Raw genomic sequence first — 14311 nt, forward strand, 5'->3', positions numbered from 1 at the left:
AGCGAGACCTCATTTCACAACCGTCATACCACTCATCGCGCATTGATCATCAGCATAAGGTTGCCATTCCGTTTTGCCGCACCAAATTCTTTTCAGCAGCCTTCTTACCGAAAACAGCCGCCGATTGGAACCACCTTCCCTCTTCCGTTGTATCAATAACAGACCCTTTGTTATTCAAGACTGCAATTTCTCAGCAATGCTTGTAACTATACGCAGTTTTCATTATCTATCTTTGTCTTGTATGTGCTTGAATTCTTATACATTTTTAGTTGACTTATGTTGCCTTCCTGATTTGCGCATCTGATACTTGTTTCTTTATTTTCTCTTTTTTCTTGTGTTATATATGTTGTACCCACCCCCTCTGTAATGCCCTACGGGCCCTGAAGGTATTCTAATAAATAAATAAACAAACTCCAGTGCATCTGTTTTTGAAGCAGCCGCCAGTGTCGATGGAATATCGCGTCTCACACACAACATTACTGTACTTCCTGCAGCAGGACGTACTGCTTCGTACACTACATAACTAGACAAGCGAAAGTTAGTGGATACTCTTGTTTCAGGAATACACAAAAGCGGAAATCCGTGCTGAGCAACGAATTTCCGACAATATTCTCTCTTCTCCTGGAAACGATAGCAGTTTCGCTGATATATTTCACTTCTTTTGTACCAGTTAGATAGTCCGGTAGCCATGGTTACAACAAAATGAGATGCTCAAAATATTGATATTATTCAGTTCTGTATTCACTAGAACGTCAAGTGGCTCATGATACGGAGCGTTCGTTCGGTCAATAATGTATAGTTTAAATTTGAAGGCTTGTTTTTTTATTAGACACAGTGTTAATAAGAACCAACAGACAGTTATGAGAAGGACCATATAGGGGACATTGTTAGAAGTAACTGCAATTTAAACGTGAACATAAAAAGTGGACAAATTATAACTTGCCACCGTAACTCTGTGGCAGAAGATCGGCACGTTATTCGAAGGTTGCACGTTCAGTCACGGCTGGTGGCAAGTTAACGTTTTGTTTTCTTCAGACTTAAATGACTGTATTATTAAGGTTCCCTATGCTTTGCTTGGTATTACTGTTTGTTAGTTTTCATTATTGTTGCGTCCACAAAGCAAATAAGCTCTTAAACTTACCCTTACCCTCATTCATATGTAGGATCTTGTTCTGATACACTCGATGCCTTGAGGAGGTATGCGAGGGACCACTGGCCAGCAGCCGTCTCGTTATAATATGCCGTACTACATGACGCAAAACAGGCAAAAAAAGAGCGTTCTCCCTTCTCCACATTGGCAATGGGTGGCGCTGACTGACACTCGTATTTTAAGATGCACATGTATATGCCATAAAGGGGATTGTTGGATTACCGCAACCGTACACTCTAAGCTGCAAAAGAGCGAAGTCGAGTTGAAATGGGAGCAAGCGAGTTTAAACGGTCATGATAACTGCGCCAACTACGACAGGAGCAACGTATTATCAGTTATGTAGCGTAAAAATAAACAAATGTGTACGCGGTCACCCCCCTTTCTCTCTCTCTCTCTCTCCTGAAAATAAGTGCTCGTTCTCGAGCTATATCCATGCGCGGCGTGGTGTTCTCGACAAGCTAACCCTCGTTGGTGTAGCGATCTGTCGTGGTAGAGCTATCCTTATGTAGTTGTGATTCTCTGTTGTGGTGTACTGAAAGATATTTGCTGTATGGTAAACGTGATCGGCTGCTGCAAATAAGTGCTGCGTTATCGAAATGTTATGCGCCGACTCAGGTATCGCCGAAGAGGTGTGTGTAAACAAGGCTTCTATCACTCCGCAATATTTCGACTGTGTGCTGTCGATATATAACGGTCGCCGCTTGTTTAACATTCATGTTCTTCGAGAACAGAACCCGAATGTTTGATGACCTCGCACTATACAGCGTTGCGAGCGCTGTCTCGTCTGTCATAAAACGCGATAGCCTTGATGAGGGCTCAACATTAGCTGTAGCAAGCACAGCTGTTCAAAAATTGTTTCCTTTTCAGAGCAGCACAGATAAGCACTGTAAAACTGAAATTTTCGCATCCTTTGAACAGAAATATCTTAAACTTCCCAAAATGTCGTCTTTTTCAAGGTAAACAACTAACTTGGGAAAGTTTGCTATTTACAATACATGTTAAAGGCTAACAGAAGCAGCCGACGACCGTACCGGCAACTTCGTCGTTTGTAGCGATGCTAGGTAATTTTTAATTTTATATCTCCAAAGTGATGCGCCCTGCCCTGTTGGTTGGTCTATTGGCTAAGGTACCCGGCTGCTTACCCGCAGGTCGCGGGATTGAATCCCGGCTGCAGCGTCTGCATTTTTGGTGGAGGCGAAAATGCTGTAGGCCCGGGTGCTCAGATCTGGGTGCACGTTGAAGAACACCAGATGGTCGAAATTTCCGGAACCATCAACTATGGGGTCTCACATAATCATAAGGTGGTGTTGGGACGTTAAACCCCACATATCAATCAGTCAATCAAAATTGAATAAACGGACCTATCGCTGTGAAAGCTTGAGAAGCCTACTCGATAACGGACTTCTTGAAGTTTACAACACGTTCTGAATTGTTCAATAGCATTAGCACACGTGTAAAAAGGCAGTTTTCATCCAACTTTTACGCATGCAGCATTTCCAACAGACACGATTGGACGTAACTACAAGTACATGAAGAGTTCTACAGAAAAACATTGAATTTTTCTGCACCTACAATCTCAGGAACTTGATGACTGAGAGCATCGCGCCTTCCGAGAAAAGTCAGCATCTTGCAGCTACGAACACGCTGTAAACAGCGGTCGATGGTGGGTGCCCTTCTTGAAGTCGTCCAGACGGCATGCATTCAAATAAAACACCTCACTTTTCATTGTCTCTCCTAAATTGCAGGGAAGCCATCCTATATTGTGTACTTATCAAACGAAGTTGTTGAATTGTTGTGTACTCACGATTCTGCAGATTTGACATGAGCCAATGAATAAACTTCGTTCTTTCTTTAGACGTCCGCGTTTTTTTTTGACATCAAACATACATTTCTCTGAACGACATTACCAACCCTACTGAGTACTATGAGAAGGGAACATGCATCACACCGAGACGTTAGCATATATACGGAAATATTTATATATACACTCGCTCATCAAGTACGCAAATGCGCTCGAAGCACGCGTACAGATAGACCAATCAACGCATTTTACATTTTCACGAACGCCATCACCCAATGGTTACTTTCCAAATACTGGAGGCGTATGTATAATATAAGTAATCTTGCTACTTCGTGCAACATGGCAGATCGAGCAGCGTCAAGATAGTGCCTATATGCCCTGGTAATTTTCACTCTGGCATGTTCTAGGCTTTGGTATAGTAGTTAGAGTAGAATCAGCAGTAGCTTCTGCTGATTCAATGGTGATGATTTTGAATCCTGTGTATTAGTCCTGAATTTTCTGTAGCTTTCTTTTGAATTTCCTTCTTCTCTATTGATTGTATGTGTCGTCAAGTGCACATGTTGAGCTCCAAATTCTTGCTAATTCCACCAGAAATTTTAATAAACTCCTTTGATATCAAGAAGGAGCAAGTGCAAGTCCCATCAGAAGTAACAGTTCATCTCTACGAAGCCACCATGCAAACGGAGGAATACATCAGTTACTCCCTCTGAAATCTAGCTTTTACTCCTCGATATTTCATATCGCAGAAGTATACTGACGCCTAACAATTCATTCCCTGGCAGTTACTTCTGAAAGGACGAATCATATATCGTTTAGGAAGTAATGGTTGGAGCGATGCAGTTACCGCCCGAAAGGACGAACCACAGACCCCTTTTCGCCCTTTGTGGCTTAGAGTGTAGCTAAGTGGTTGAGCAGGAAGTGTTACTTGGAGGTCGCAGTTCTGGCTTCTGCCTGTGGAAAGGGCAGGAACCAAACCTCCGATCTTTTAACCCTTTATTCTTTCTTCACATTGACATTACAAATACTTCAAATAACGTCCCCTATGTTTTACCTGGCACTATTTTTTATTGGTTCTCATTACCAGTCTGTATTTAAAGCAGCGTGTCGCATGCCAATTTGATTTCTCGCTTTTACGCAAGTGCAAGCGTATATCTAAAGATTCATCATTTTGTTTTCTTTAAAGCGCAAAATATAGCAGCGTGTCGCATGCCAATTTGATTTCTCGCTTTTACGCAAGTGCAAGAGTATATCTAAAGATTCATCATTTTGTTTTCTTTAAAGCGCGAAATATGTTATTGGAAATAATTCCGTAATGCTGTGCGCTTCAAGTTCATAAAGAAAACAAATTCCAACATTAAAAGCCTCTGCAGCTTAAAACTTTATCGTCTAATAAAATCACTTCATGGTTTGTTTATCTATAAGCATGTCGACTATGATAAAATGAAGCGGGATGTTGCTGTAGCCGCAGTGAATTGCAGTCGGAACAACGTAAAATAAACTCTTTTTAAACAGGACTGTTGATAAAATTAGCTTTACCAGAACCCATTTCAATGCGAATTCCCTACTGCCTTGTAGTGAAGGAAAGAAGTGTGCACTTTCTTCCTTGAGCTGGGGTCTCATGCTGGCAGACTTGGTGCCAGCCTTCAAGTAGTATAAAAAGCGACATTAGTCTGCCGCGAGCTCGTAATTTGATAACGTGCTACGTGAAGTGAAACAGGCAGATAGATAGTGTTCCACACTCGCCATCGTGGCTGCTGGCGGCGCTGACTGACGCTCCAATGTTGAGTGCATACCCTATAAAGCGGCTCGTTGTAGCCGCCGTGGTAGCTCAGTTTGTTAAAACAACGGACGAGTTATTGGAAGGTCGCAGGTTCGGCCTTGTGCACAAGGCAAGTTCTCTTTTTGTCCACGTTTTTTTCTTCGCATTTACAATGCAATTACTTCTAATACCATGCCCTGTACTTCAGCATGATTGTTGGTTATATCTCAATAGTACTGTTGTCTTAGAAAAATTTTTATCTGTATCTTTTTTTAAGCTGCTGCTCAATATGGTCGAGCTTGGTCTGGATCCACAGCAGTCACTTTTAAAACCAAGATTTGTACTTGGTTCTCCATTTGATGCCCACCCAGAGTGAGTAATCATTTGGCTTCTCGACAAATTTATATTGAGTTTATTTAGGGATAACATGAATATGTGAATGGCAATGAGCACTCCTGATAAACTCGTTGTTTTGCTACACGATGCACATTGCACCTACAATACCTTGAACTGAGCAACAAATATGGCATTATTCGATGATGTACTTGAACGCGAATGGTTTCGTTGCTGGTTACATTGGTGTTTGACGCTTTCTTTTCTTACATAATGCCATCTAAACTGATTGCTTAGTTATTTATCATATTTGGTCACACCAACCCTATGAAATCAACAGTAAAGATGGCAAGGAATGTTTGAAAGAATAAATTTATTCCATTCGCAAACTGAACACAATTGAGCCGCGCGCGTTAACGCAAATTGGTTGCAACAGCTCGCTGCTACAATCTCAAAAAATAACGTTCGAAAGAATTGGCAGAGTAAGGTAATTGTTATGCGTGTGAAAAAGCTACTACAGTAACAGCTTGTTGTTCCGACGCCTGTGAGTTCAGAAAACCAGATGTTTCGGATAAGTTATTTGGCGCAAGAAAGTATAGGTGTTCGTTAACACGCCTCACTCTCGTTAATGCTTTTCATACTTTGCCACAACCCGAATAAATGGATTGATTTTTGGAGTGCACTGAGGTCGAAGCCCCGCATATGCGCAATGCAAAGAAGCGAAAAGATCATCAGCGGACAACAGAAAGTAGGCAACGTAGTCTGCATCGCTGTAGCGAGCAGCACTAACCGTAGTCGGCATCACCATAAACATCATGGCAAACTGCTCGGGAACATTGGTAACGAAGTTTCTGGTTAATTTCGGGACTGCACATTTCGGGCTTCTTAAGACAGACAGGTATTGAACCATTGTCACATTGTGGACGAAATCGCTAGTAGTAAAAATTGTGACTTTTAATCTGCTCTTTTGCAAAGTGAGTACAGGAATCACGTATTAATTAGGAAGGCCAAAGTACGTTGATGTGATAGATATTTATTCATTTTCACATGATACTACCAATAGGTCGGCGCGGTATTTTTTAAATAATGAAATTGTGATCTTTCAGACAGTTGAAAAAAGGCCAGGCGATCTACGAGTCATGGGAAGTTGAGAGCGGCTAGGCTGTAACGTGGTATTCTACAGTGCTAAGAAAGTAGAAGTAGAAAGTAGGCAGGCTAGAATAGAATAGCAAAATTTGGTTCAAATGAAGACGGTGGACCATTTCCGAATGTTTATTTACCTGAATTGTGTGATAAAGGAGTCGCTAAAAAGAAAAAAAGAAAAGAGGTCTGTGGTGCGGCCTCATTGCCGACCACCTGTCGTTAGTGCACCTCCTCACCAGAGCAGGATTGGCCACCCTGGTGCACTACGCGGCCACTACTTCCCATGACTACAAAAAGTAACCTTGGCCCTCAGTCCCCAGCGGCTGCGAAGGAACTGTCCAAGGTGATGGTAAGAGCTGTGACGCAGCGGGGAATGGTAAGAATCTCTGGGTCCGGACCGGCCGTCAGTTAAATTATAACTTGGCTACGTTCAACGCTAAAATGCTATCTAGTGAGGCTTTTCTAGCTGTGCCATTCGATGAATTAGAGTGTGTGAAAAGGGATGCTCAGCGAAGTTTGGAGGTCATGTGAAGGATATGAAGTGCTGAAGAACGGATATGTTCTGTGATACAGGGAATTATCTCACAGGGAAGACCTCAGGTTGGTGTGTCTTCTACGCAACAATATCGCTGGCAACAATGAGGAACACTATAGCATCAGTGAGAGGGTGGCAAGTATCAAAATTAGGTTTACCAAAAGGTGCAAGGTGATGTTGGTTGAACGCTTCTATGTATACATAGAGACCCACTAATGAGGTAAGGCGAAGTATACTATTCTAATAATAATAATAATAATAATAATAATAATAATAATAATAATAATAATAATAATAATAATAATAATAATAATAATAATAATAATAATAATAATAATAATAATAATAATAATAATAATAATAATAATAATAATAATAATAATAATCATCTTTCTCATTATCATCCAAAGGCCTCTCCCATGTTCCACCAGTTAACCCGGTCCTGTGCTTGCTGCTGCCAATTTATACTCGCAAACTTCTTAATCTGATCTGCCCACCTAACCTTCTGTCTCCCCCTAACCCAATTGATTTCTCTGGGAATGCAGTTCGTTACCCTTAATGACCAGCGGTTATCCTGTCTACGCGCTACGTGCCCGGCCCAAGTCTATTTCCTCTTCTTGATTTCAACTATGATATCCTTAATCCTCGTTTGTTCCCTAATCCACTCTGCTCTCTTCTTGCCTCTTAAGGTTACACCTACCATTTTTATTTCCATTGTTCGCTGCGTCGTCCTCAATTTAAGCTGAACCCTCTTTGTAAATCTGCAGGTTTCTGCTCCGTAGCTAAGTACCGGCAAGATACAGTTGTTATATACCTTCCTCTTGAGAGATAGTGTCAATTTACCTGTCATAATTTTAGAGTGCCTGCCAAATGTGCTCCACCCTATTCTTATTCTTCTAGTTACTTCAATATCATGGTTTGGCTTTGCGGTTATTACCGGCTTTAAGTAGACATAGTCTTTTGCAATTTGAAGTGCTCTATTACCTATCTCGAAGCGCTGCTATCTTCCGAGGTTGTTTTACATTACTTTCGTTTTCTTCAGATTAATTTTAAGACCCACCTTTCTGCTCTCCTTGTCTAACTCCGTAATCATGAGTTGCAATTCGTCCCCTGAGTTATTTAGCAATGCAATGTCATCGAGGAAGCGCAGGTTACTAAGGTACTCTCCATTGACTCTTATCTCTCACTGTTCCCATTCTAGGCTTCTGAAAACCTCCTGTAAGCACGCGGTAAATAGCATTGGGGAGACTGTGTGCCCCTGTCTTACACCCTTTTTGATTGGTATTCTGTTGCTTTCTTCATGAAGCACTATGGTAGCAGTTGATCCCCTGTAGATTTCTTCCAGGATGTTTATATATACTTCAACGACGCCCTGATTACGCGGTGTCTGCATGGCGGCTGATATTTTTACCGAATCAAACATCTTCTCGTAATCAATTAAAGCTATCTATAGTGGTTCGTTATATTCTAAGCATTTCTCTATTACCTGATTGATATTATGAATATGGTCGATTGTTCAGTAGCCTGTTCGACATCCTGCTTGTTCCTTTGGTTGATTGAATTCTAATGTTTTCTTTACACTGTTAGCAATTACCTAGCTTGTATACTACAGAGAGCAAGCTAATTGGCCTGTAATTCTTCAAGTCCTTGTCATCTCCTCTCCTATGTATTAAGATGATGTGAGCACTCTTCCAAGACTCTGGTACTCTTCCCGTCAGGAGGCACCTTATGAACAGGGTGGCTAGTTTTTCGAACACAATCTGTCTTCCATATTTCAGCAGATCTGATGTTATCTGATCCTCACCAGCAGCTTTGCCTCTTTGCATGCTCTCCAAAGGTTTTCTGACTTCTTCTATCATTACTGGTGGGGTGTCATCTCGGTTACTGCTGGTTCTTATAGTATTAAGGTCGTGGTTGTCCCGGCTACTGTACAGATCTCTGTAAAAATCCTCCGCCATTTCAACTATCCTATACATACTATTCTGATAGGCCACTTTATTGCCAAATAAGGCAACAAACAGGATGGAAACCATGCAGGGTGGGGGAATGTACCATTGGCTCTAGAAATTGAAGAGGTTAGTTATTGTTAGAGTTCACAGAACGTAATATTTTACGAATAGTGAATAGCTTCATCAGAAAACAGGCTAACTGGAAGTGCACATGGCGAATTAATAATGTCGGAACTAAAAATGAATTAACCTTCCGTTCTTATGCACACCCAAGTATTGTACAGGATGTAGAAGTAGTTGGCAAAATCTGATTCAGTGACCATAGAATGGTAATAGGTCATATTCACTTAGATTTAAAAAGCAATGCCATAAAATAATACGCAAGAAGCCAACTTATGAGCTAGCAGTGAAAAGGAATGTACAGGAATTCAGAGCTTCGCTTCAGAATAGATTCGAGGTTCTGAACGAAGTAACAGACGTCAGCGTTGAGTTAATTAACGTTAATTTTACTACTATCACCAAAGAGTGTGCAATGGAAGTCGGAGGTTCAGTTACTAAACAGGACACTGGAAAACTATCTCAGGAGACAAAAAATGTCTTTAAGAGATGACAAACCATGAAAGCCTCCAATGCAACCGACAATAATGTCTCGAAAAAAACAAGACCTTCAGCCAGGAGTTCACCTGAACCAGAACAACGTTTTGTTTTGTTTTGTTTCCCTGGGATGTTGGCTCATACCCACTCGAGGGGATTGGCCAAGAAAGTGTAGTGCAGTTTTTCTGTGATCATTTTAACTATGTGTAATGAATTGGTATTATAATAGGACTAATGTAAAAATAAAAACAACACAAAAAGAGCAAACGAAAAAAAATCAAGTTGAGCAATTTTGAGATTTGAGGTGTTATGATTACTACTCAGCTGCGTTTACTTCACTCTGCCCTGGGGAGTAATAAATATATTTTTTTTTGATTAAAGATCACAAAGGCATACGCTTAGTTGCCTTAATATAATCGCGAACGGCATTGAAAGCATCCCTGTGGCGATGTCCCAAAACTGAGGCACCAAAGCTTAGCGCCGTTTCCGCCGTCAATCTAAGGCCTATTTTCCTAAATGGCATAACTAGTAACCTTTTTCTAAGTATATCGTAGCGGCGACAATACAAAAAATAATAATCTAGTGATTCCATTTCTCCGCAGAATGCGCAGAAGGGTGATGTTGTCTGACCAGCTCTGTGTAGATACAGGTTTAGGGGGGGGGGGGAGGCACGACATCGAAATTTAATAATTAAGACTTCGAGCTTTCTGGACTGACTCCAGTGGGGTTGCCATGGAAACATGAGGTGGTTATAGTCTGTCCATGTAGTTACTTTTTCTATCGTATCAGTGGAGATTGTTGATTTTCGATATCTTATTGCCGTGATATATTCAACATCTGGCAGTATGGACAAAACTGGCCCTTCAAGTGCGGCTCTTGCTAAGGAATCGGCCAATTCATTTAATCTTAATCCACAGTGTCCCGGAACCCATAGTAATCTCAGGAGTCTCAACTGCGGGGGTACTAATGTTTTGAATGTGCTTAGAATTAACGAAAATGTTCTCTTCTTCTTCTCAGCCCAAAACGAGTATGAGCCACAGCGGCTGGTTCATCATTAGTGGCTTGCGTCAATATAGAGCTAGTGTAGATTTCTAAGCTAATTAATAGGCGTAAAGTAGCCGACACCAGAAGGTGTAACATGGAGAGAATTGAGAAGGCAGTAAAAAGCGACAGAAGCCCAAAAGCTGCGAAGGCAAACTTACGAACAGGCAAAATTGGACGTATGCATTGGGCGACAAGGAAGGCATTGCCATAAGCAATAGGGATGGCATAGGGGAAATGGCGAAGAAGTTATATACAGTGTTGTACAGTAGCCGAAACAACGAGGATGTTATAGTAAGAAGCATTAATAGCCCAGAGTAATTCGACATCCTAACATTAACGACAGGGCAAGTAAGGAAATCTGTAGAAAGAATGAAAGGAGGCAAAGCCGCTGGTGAGGATAAGGTAACAACAGACCAGCAGAAAGACGGCGAAGAAATTGTGTTAGAAAGAAAAAACTGACGCCAAGGACATGAAGATTCACAGGCCGATCAGCTTACTGTCCGTTTTCTACTAACTAATTAGAAAAATAATATCTGACGGTATCAGGGCAACATCAGCGTTCAATCAATCAAAGAACTAAGCATGACTTAGTACAGGCTACTCCAGAATAACCATAATTATACTATCAATCAGGTAATAAACAAATCCACAGAATACATAGGTTTCAAAGATTATGAGAAGACGTTTGACTCAGTCGAGAAATCAGCAGTACAACAGGCAATACAGAATCTGGGCATCAAGGAACCCGATATAAACATAATGGAAGAAATCTAAAGGGGATCCAAAGCCACCAAAGTTATTCATAAAGAAACGAAAATAATTTCAATAGAGAACCGTGTAAGGCAGGGAGACACGATCTCTCCAATGCTATTTGCCGCGTGTTTAGAAGAGGTTTTCAGGGCCATAGATTGGGGAGAGTTTGGGATAAGAGTTAATGCAGAGTACCCAATAACCTGCGATTCGCTCATCACATTGTCCTGATGAGTAACTCAGGGGATGAATTAGAGCTAATGATTGCTGATTTGGACACGGAAAGCAAAAGAGTAAACGTGAAAATTAATATGCTCAACACTGAAGTAATGTGCAACAGTCTTGGCAGAAAACAACACTCTACTATATAAGGGTGTGAAGTGCATGGCTTGATATATACGTGGTTGTGCTATTTTTTACCTTTTCCCTTTCTCTTCAGACTAGCATTCTTTTCCTATCGCTTGCTGTTATATACTGCTCATAACTAGGCTATATTGTTCATTTGGAAACCGTTTGCTTTCTCTTCAGCCCGCCTCCCTTTCTTCTCATTACACTCACGTTAATGATCCTCACCTTTACCTCCTTTCTGTCCTGTTGCTCTACTATGCGATAATGCGCTATGCATTACTTGCTATATTATGTTATACCATATAATGTCATACTATGCTAAAATACGCACGGCTTTGCCTTACATACCCAAGCTATATGTGGTTTTCCGTGCGTGAAGCCAATGAGCACTTTAGGACAGATGACGAGAAAAGACAGCATACGACAGACCAAGTCCCTAAAGTTCTCCGCTTCTAAAATGACTGTAAAGTCCAAACTAACGGAGCATTGAACGAGCTGACGCAAGCAGTGCTCTAGAATAATTCCTAATGCTTTCACCCAATTGATGCTTTACTTAAGAAAGTAGCCTATTGTCCTTGTGGTTCGAGATATCTACGTTTACCATGCGAAAGGCGCTCATCAGTACTTCATGAGTAGGGCCAGTTGGTAACCATATAAAAAAAAATTGAGGAGAATAAAAAAATTGATGAAGGCATTCTGTAAAAGAGGTGCTCTAAACAACTTAAAGCATTTTGTGAAGAAAAAAATATTGCAACTGGTAGTTTTTATCATTGGTACCGAAAAATTTTGGAAGTTCAGTGGGCCACCATCGTCACACCCGAGAAGTGAGCTCACAGTGGTTTTTGGCGTTTTGCACAGAAGGTGCTGGCGAAAAGTGAGTTTGCAAGAAAACTGGCGCGCCAAAATAACGATAATTACCGACGAAAATACATCGAAACTATTTTACAAGCACGCATTGTTATTTCTAAAATAATATTGGTTCAACCGAAAGAATACAAAAAGAAAGAATACAAAAAGTAACATGAATGTAAATACAAAAAACAAAGTATTATTTGCCAGGAACGTGTAGCTGCTTGTGCTTTTAAGCGGGTATTTTTACATCGCAGCTCTCCTGTATATTTGGACCCAAGTTTTCCGCTCGAGGCACAAGACACGCTCAAACGACGAGGACACGTTATAAACCTGCTCACAACGAAGCAAAATTTTCACCAGCCCGGCCACGCCAACATTTTGGCTCGGCCATCGCTTTGGTCTTCCAAGGAAGGAGTATTGATATCCTACCCCAAGCCAATCGACGGCAATTTTATTTGGAGTGGTACGGAACCTCGCATTAATGGAATGACTCTAGGGTATTAAAATAGTACTTTTATAGTGATGCAGCTGCCTGCTTTTGAACCAATAAATCTACATTTGATTATGTGTGCTGTAAATGATTGTAAATGTCCAAACATTATAAGTGTAGAGAATAAATATTTCTAAGTACAGAGTAAAAAAAGGTTCTTCCTTCTGTCGTAAGAATTTTCATAAAACGGAAATAAAACGTGCCTTCCAGAAGTGGTGCTTATTACGTGGGGAAGCTTCAAAGTTTGTACAATGCGTACTGAGGTTTGGCAGCTACAGGCTTGTTTGACGGCGACGCACCTACGTTTGCGCCAAGCAGCCCATCCTAATCGCGGTGAGTAACGACATTGATCATGGTTCAACAGTTGTGGTTAGAGAGACAGATAGAAAAAAGAGCAGGAAAGTCAAGGAGGTTAACCAGGCTGAATACGGTTTGCTACTCCGCACGGGAAAGAGGGATCGGAGAATAAAGAAGGAAATAGATGTAAAGTAATATGCTTGCACGTGTAGGAGCGTGCACCTCTAATGCTCAAAAACTCATAAAACTATGTACTCTCAGAGTATGTCACAGCTGTCACAGAGCTTAAATTGTCAACAGAAACCTGCACACCACGTATGATGAAACCCTCGCAATAATACCACGAAGAAACACAGGACAAAAACGACATCTTGCGCGGCTCGCGAGTTATACCACAACTAACACCTGTGCTCTTTGCTCATTCAGACAGCATACGTCACTGCATCACTGCAACGTGCGCACGTATTCCACGTTCCAAGGGCATTTGTTTTGCACCATCAAGGTTGTTGACATCTTAGCCCTATTACAGCGCTTATCGAGGTAGTTTTACTAGTTGGTACTGCCACACTTGAAACAGTCTGCGGCGGAGAAACGCAGTCGGTGCGTGCATGCGGCAGCTGCACAACACCCACGACGTGCAGTCACCCACTGCGGCGAAGTGAAAGGCGATGAACGGAACTGCGTCGAGTGCTACGGCACGATGCCAGTGCGGCCAGTGTTTTTCGCTTATGTTGAGAGGCTTTCACGATGGCCTCTATGGCCATCGTGATACAGGATGGCCGATACAGGATGTACCCGTGTAAACAAACGCAGGGTGGTTGAGCCCCGCCTGCTAGAGTAGGTCCTGCTAGCGCAATGAGGCCTCTTTTGCATCGCCTTCGGAACTGCTAACCTGTTTCGCTTCTCGGTGCATGCCTCAACAGTACCGCTAGAAAACTAACGACTATGCACCCAACATAGGTGGTCTAAAAGTATTAGTACATGTCTACTGAAAGCAAATATAAGTACCCACCTCACATTTAATCTTCTGTGAATGAGAGGAGAGCCCACTACGGGTCCGTAGGGTAACACGCGAATCCATATGGATGTTCACTTTACTAATGATTCTGGAGCTGCCGATGTTAATAAACTTGCGTGAGCTCTTTGCAATGGGTCGGCCATTATAACACGCACATTTTGTTCAAAGTGCATCTTCTGACACATGGCGTAACCCTGAGCTTCTTCCCCGTGAAATATACGATGCGTTCAGAAAGCTCCTTTCACTAG

The 14311-nt window shown here is 41.6% G+C and overlaps 1 protein-coding gene across 1 annotated transcript in view; it reads left to right on the forward strand.

The window, feature by feature from the left end:
* The window catches only part of LOC142767856 (glutathione hydrolase-like YwrD proenzyme), a 97361-nt gene extending 84401 nt beyond the window's left edge, over positions 1–12960 (forward strand). The window contains exons 11-12 of the mRNA XM_075870103.1: positions 4988–5082; positions 12513–12960. Of these exons, the coding sequence (XP_075726218.1) occupies positions 4988–5082; positions 12513–12762 (345 nt within the window). The 3' untranslated portion in view covers positions 12763–12960. The remainder of the gene's footprint in view (positions 1–4987; positions 5083–12512) is intronic.
* The last annotated feature ends 1351 nt before the right edge of the window (positions 12961–14311 follow it).

Source organism: Rhipicephalus microplus, chromosome 7, assembly GCF_043290135.1.
Source record: "Rhipicephalus microplus isolate Deutch F79 chromosome 7, USDA_Rmic, whole genome shotgun sequence".
Lineage (NCBI taxonomy): Eukaryota > Metazoa > Arthropoda > Arachnida > Ixodida > Ixodidae > Rhipicephalus > Rhipicephalus microplus.